General features: G+C 38.4%; 1 protein-coding gene across 1 annotated transcript in view; it reads right to left on the bottom strand.

The window, feature by feature from the left end:
* Window positions 1-1,224: 1,224 nt before the first annotated feature.
* The window catches only part of CMTM8 (CKLF like MARVEL transmembrane domain containing 8), a 38,478-nt gene continuing 33,438 nt past the window's right edge, over window positions 1,225-6,264 (bottom strand). Inside the window, exon 4 of the mRNA XM_048950660.1 lies at window positions 1,225-4,300. Within this exon, the coding sequence (XP_048806617.1) occupies window positions 4,217-4,300 (84 nt within the window). The 3' untranslated portion in view covers window positions 1,225-4,216. The remainder of the gene's footprint in view (window positions 4,301-6,264) is intronic.

Raw genomic sequence — 6,264 nt, 5'->3', positions numbered from 1 at the left:
GGCGGTGTTCTTCGGCCGAGACGGCTCGGAGCTGGGGGGCAGCTCGCGGCGTCGCCTCGCGCAGCGCGTGTTTGGACAGATAGGAGAGCGCGTCTTCCGATCCGCCGCGGCCCAAAGGCAAAAGGTTGTCTGCAGTGGGCGGCAGCAGAGGGGTTGTAGCGGTGCCGGAACGGCTCGGCTCCGCAGCTGGAATGCAGTCATGCAGAGATACAGTTCGGCAAAGGAAGCTCTACGTTTCCTCAAGGTTAAAAATAAGCGGTTGTGCTTTCTGACAGGAGGGTAAAAACGGCCCCTGAGCTTAGCATCTGTTGCTCCTATAGAAACATCATCCTCTCATGTTTTGTTCTGCAGTTAGAACACGTTTAGTTCATATTTAATACTGAATATCGCCCTGAACAACGAAGGCTGCCGTAAGAGTGTAGACAGGTGAGATCAGATGACGTCCAGCATAAGGAATTGACGTGAGTGAGATGGGGTAGGTGAGTGGAAGCAACCATAGAATCGTAAGTCCTTGGAGTTGTAATGGGCCTTCAAAGATCACCTAGTCCAGCTCCCCTGCCTGAACAGGGACACCACAGCTAGATCAGGGTGCCCGGGGCAGGATCCAGCCTGGCCTTCAAAGTCTCCAGGAATGGTTCATCCACCACATCACTAGGCAACCCGTTCCAGTGCCTCACCACCCTCACCGAAAAAGATTTTTTCCTTACATCTAACTTAAATCTCCCCTCTTTGAGCTTAAAGCCACTTACCCTCGTTCTATTACCACAGACCCTGTCCCCTTCTTTCCTGAAGCTTCTGATGGGTTGACCTTACTGATAGAATCGTTATGGTTGGAAAAGATCCCTAAGAACATCTAGTCCAACAGTCCACCTAGCAAAAGACCAGGCAGTGCACTTTGTTTTCAGTGAGGAAACCTACTATCTGCAATAAAAGGCAGTACCTCTCCCATCAAATTTTAACTCCTATTATTAGGTATCAAATGTACAACACTGCCAAATCACACAGAAGTAAAATGCTAGCCGCTGAGATTTTAAAGCTGGTTTTCTTGTAAGCCTTATGGAGGAAGGTCCTAGTTATCTCTGTACTTCCCATTAAGAAATATGTTTTTCTTTCCCGCTGACTCAGCTGCTGTAGTTCTTAATTTCTCATGAATTTCTCATTTCTACCCAGTGCAATAGAAATGCTTTTACATTAATGCACGTAGAATGGTTGTATTTTCCACTCAAGAACACAGCCATCTTCTGTAAACCACTGGCACAAACCCAAGTCTAAAACACTTCTGAATTTCAAGTTTTGATTATAATTCTTCTGCTGTTTACTTGTATGATGGTAAATGATACGATGTAAAATACATGGTAAATGTACGATGATGATGACACACCAACAACTCTTTAATTAATGAAATTTGATGGCCAAAAGTTAACAGCAAATATCCTTGCTCTCTAGCACCTCACATGTCTATGTGAGTGCCTCAGATCTTTTAGAGATACCGTTTGTCTGGAACACATTATTTACAATGACAAATAATCTTATTTTGCAAGTTCTCTGATGGTTTTTTTTTTCTCAATTCTTCTCAATATCTCTGTTAAGAATTTTGCTAATGATTTCATTGGTTCCCAGATGTACTTTCAAAAAAAGCTTCTTCCTATCTTATGAACACAAAGAAATGTCTACAGCCAAAAATCTTCCAAATACTGCTTTATGATAAACTACTGCTACGTTATCTTCTTTATCAATATGAGAACATACGAAAACATGGATCATAGTTGGCAAGTCAGTATTTAAGACTAATGCACCTGGAACAATCAGATAACCTTTTGGAAGCTTTTACCTTTCATTAGGCCTGAAATAGAAGCAGCAACCTTCAGAAGTAATTCTCAGCCTTACTGATCCCTCCAACTTTAACTAGATATTCAGATTGCTTGAAAAACAGTTGGTAGCTGCAGAAGAGATGAGAAATAAGATGAAAAACAGCATACAAAGTAAGATGGCTATCCTTCTTAAGAACAAAGCAGATTAAGTTATGATTTGTGAAACAAAGAAAGCCAAAGATAAAACAAATTCCCACCTAGTACTTCTAAAAATCCAGCAGAATTACAAATTTAATTCCCAGACTTGTCTTTGGGAGTCATTCTGCACATCTTCCCTTGAGAATTAGGGCTGAAGATGCTGAGAGGACGTATTTTGCCAAAAGCATTCCCTAACCTACAACTGTATGTTTTTGTCTTTCATTCTTGGGTTTACTCTAACACGTAGTGGCTGTTTTCTAACACACAATTTACACAGTAGTTTCAGGTATAATGGATAAAATGTATTACTCTTTCTAAGCCCATCTCTGTCTTTGTACCTCTATCCACAAGTGTTGTTTGGGCTATGATGTTAGACCAGCCCATCACAGTTATCATGAAACATTTATGCAAACACAGCCATGTTCTTTGAACTTAGATATGTACATCAAATATCATTCAAGAAAGAATTTTTCTTACTTCTCAAGCATTTTCACAGATGGAAAATCACTGATGAGAGTTTAATTTTGGCTGTTCCTTGTCACATTTACTCAGTTGACATTTGTATCATTTTTCTGCCTTTGATTTTTTTCCAGCAATGGAAAAGAGCATATGGAACTTTAATGACACATTTTGTCTGTATAGATAAAATGCATAGTTGGTAGCCCTTCTTCATCCTCAGAACTGGATGATTTTAGTAAGCAGGAGACAGCTTGACCTTTGTTATGCAGGCCAGATGCAATTTGCAGACAAATATAGGTATTTAAATAATATCTTGGCTTCCCTTGTATTGAAATCCTGTGACTCTGACAGATAATCAAGAACAAAACCAGGAGATTGGGAACAGAATTAGCTGGCTGCTGATAAATCTTCCTAGCTGCAGGGTGTGCACATAAGGAAGCACACCCCATTTATTCACAGGGAAAAACAAAGAAGATTTTCAAGCAGTGAGATTTCTCTACTACCAAATATATAGTGCAACAAAGTTTTTGAAGACTGGAAAAGCCCAAATCCCCTGAGTGCAAGAATAAGGGATTTACCAGCAGTCTTTTTTACTAGCAGAAAACTTTAAATAATCACAAAATAATCACAGTCTTGCTCTTTACATAATTCCTGGAAGAGATTCCTTAGGTAATTTGTATTTGAAAGTCATTTGCAAAGGTATTTGTCTTGGAAGTCATAACCTTCCATCATACTTCTGCATAACTCAAAGATATTTAAATATGAGTCAAATTAAAAACTTGATTTGTTAAACTAACAACTCACAAATGAGGCTGGTAAAAAGGGAATGAGTGAGAAAATCCTTTGTCTCTGCTGCTAGGGTCTTGACATTTCTTCAATGGATTTAATCTTCATGTCATTTGATAGCATTTTGAGGCCTACATTTTCAGTACTACAAACTAACAAACTAGCCTCAGTCCTCAGAGAAGCAAGAATTATTACCTTTAGTACATATTTTATGATATTCTCTGTAGGTTAAACATTGAGCATTAAAGGTCTGTTGTCTAGAATTATCAATCAAATCTGCTAGATTTGTGAAACCTGTTAAGATAATGTGCTTCATACATACAACTTCTTCAGCAAGCTGTAAGTCTATGTTGTTAATAGGTTTCAAAACCAAACTCACGATTAAAATAGGCTACTGGAATATGTAAACTGACACAACCATCACAATTCTTAATAGCACATATCTGCCTCTGAAAAACAGACAAAATAAGCAAACCCCTGCTCCCTGCTTACAAAACATTCAAAGCTGCGTCAATTATTTATTTCTCTTTAAAGCTTTTTGGTATTTTTCTTTTTCACCAGGTCACTTTGTATACATATAATATCAATCTTACTTTTGATTTGTAGCATTCGTTATCAAAAGTACACAGGTGACATTTAAAAAGTTAAATTTACAAAACTGGCACATAATCTGAGCGAAGTTTATTAAAGGTTTAGTTATAACATCTATACAATGTCTAGAAAAATACCATGTTAATTTTAAAAGAAGCAGTATGAAATTCTATTATACAGTACAAAGTCAGTGTTAGATGTCACTAAATATGATATCATATTATAAATATTCATTTTAATCTAAGTTTAAATATATTTCTTCAATTACAACAGAAATGTTCCAGAAGATCTAATCCTTGTTCCAAGCTTCCATCAAGAAGAGTATAATCCTCAAGACGTTTTATTCTACAGAATTCATTTTAACACAATTTTTACTGCAAAGTTCTTGATCGCCAAGATATAAAGCTAAAATATGTATTTCCAGCATAGCAGGAGGTAACCACAAAGGCAAAGAACTGTGGAGAGAAGAGTGAAAATGAATGTCAGAAAAATATTTGAGAGCGTTCTCAGTCATTTGAAAAATTTATGATGGTATTTGGATAAAAGCAGCAGAATTGCTAAAATGGTGGTATCTGGCCTTCTTGTACTTGGGTTGCCATCGCAGTCAACCTCGTTTAAATAAACTTTGTGTAGGAATATGGGCCTAGAAGCAGCTAAAATATAGACTATTTCAACACTTATCTCCACATCATATTGCCTCAGAAGGGATCCTACAGACTGGATGCCCACCAACCCTATACTTGCAGCTTTTAACTTCAGTTGTTCGTAAAGACCAAGCGACACTGTGAGCTCAAACTAATGCCCCCACATTGCAGCTGCTGCTGCATTCCAGGAGCTGCCTGAAGGCCACCTGTGCCTCAGTGTGGCACACTGCGCATCCAGAGAGGTCATTTAGAGCAAACCTAAATTCAAAATTCAGGCCCAGGCACATTCTCAAATGATAGTAATTCAGTAGTCCTCTATTAGTGAATTTATTTCTCAGTGCAGAGAGTGGCAGCAACCTCATTAAGATATCACTACATTATCAGAAAGTGACTGCAGAAGAAGTCTTCTATAGCAGGCTAGATTTATTTTACATTTGAAGATTTTTAGGAACTACAGAATATCAGTGGTGTTTGAATTCCTTACTGCATATGCAGCCAGAAGCAAAAGAACAGCTGTGAACTATTTCAGTTATACTGATAAAGTCCAATTCAATGCCAGTGGTTAAGTTCCTGCTAATCACTGCATGTTGTTCAAAATAGCTTATGATAAGACCAGAATGTTTTGTGCTGGTAACTGAACCAAATAAAGCTGACATTGCAAACAGGGCAAACACTACTTTTCTTGGAGTTTGGCAGTGGTAGGGACAAGAGGGAACAAAAACAAGTTACAGTAAGGGAAATTTCAATTAGATATTAGCAAAGAAAAAAAAAAATCACTGTGAGAGAAATCAAATATGGCAATATGGCCTTGAGGCATTTTGGAAAATCCATCCTCAGAAATGCTCAAAACTCAAACAGACGAGGCCCTGAGCAACCTGGTGCAAGCTAACCCTGTGCTGGGGGAGGAGAGGTTGGACCAGATGATCTCCAGAGGTCCCTTCCAGCCTAAATATATTTTATGATTCTAGTAACACTTCTCGCTTCTCTCACTGGCCCAGGTAGGCACTACTAGGCATATACACAAGGCAGTAAATCTGAGCCTTCCAAAAATTTTGGGTCAGCCTTATCTCATGTAAATTCAATCCATGGCACAAAAACTTGTAGATGATGATATAAAACCTGGTAACAATAGAAAATTCTAACATTCTCCTTACCAGAAGAATGTTATTTCTTAGAAACTAAAACCTCCATCCAAAATCTTCCCAGTAGAGAAAAGATATCGGAGATGGATGATTTGCTAAATTCTCACAAACATATGTCCATGAAACACCTAATGTGTACAGAGAGCACTATTAAACTACATTTAATAGTTTATTTAGACAGTGCATTAGATGAACATTATTAGGGGGTATTAGAAGAGATTCCAAATATCCCATGAGCATTGGTGCATTTTGCATAAAGCATGAGTCAGCATGGAAGATTATCGAGCAGCAAGCGAGCTCCTGTCAACACCACTGGCTGAGAAGCAGATCAATAATTACAAACTGCCAAGAGGTGAAGATCCTGAACACCACTGAAGTGACAGGGACATAGTTACATCATTCCCAAGATAAAAACAGAGCAGGTGTTCAGGTCTCTGTGTTCATCACTGTGTAAAATAAGCTTCAGGCAGAAGACAGAATTTGTGAATAGTCCAGAAAGGACAATTGCAGATGCATTAACCATCAGCAAAGTAGCTGTAATTCAGAGTTACTCCAATACAATTGAATTTGACTGCTGTTACCAAAATGCGCAAAGTTCTTCTGCAACTCCTTTAACTTAGCTAGAGAATACCT

This window comes from Lagopus muta, chromosome 7 (genome assembly GCF_023343835.1).
Source record: "Lagopus muta isolate bLagMut1 chromosome 7, bLagMut1 primary, whole genome shotgun sequence".
Lineage (NCBI taxonomy): Eukaryota > Metazoa > Chordata > Aves > Galliformes > Phasianidae > Lagopus > Lagopus muta.
This window is presented reverse-complemented; position numbering and strand designations above follow the sequence as displayed.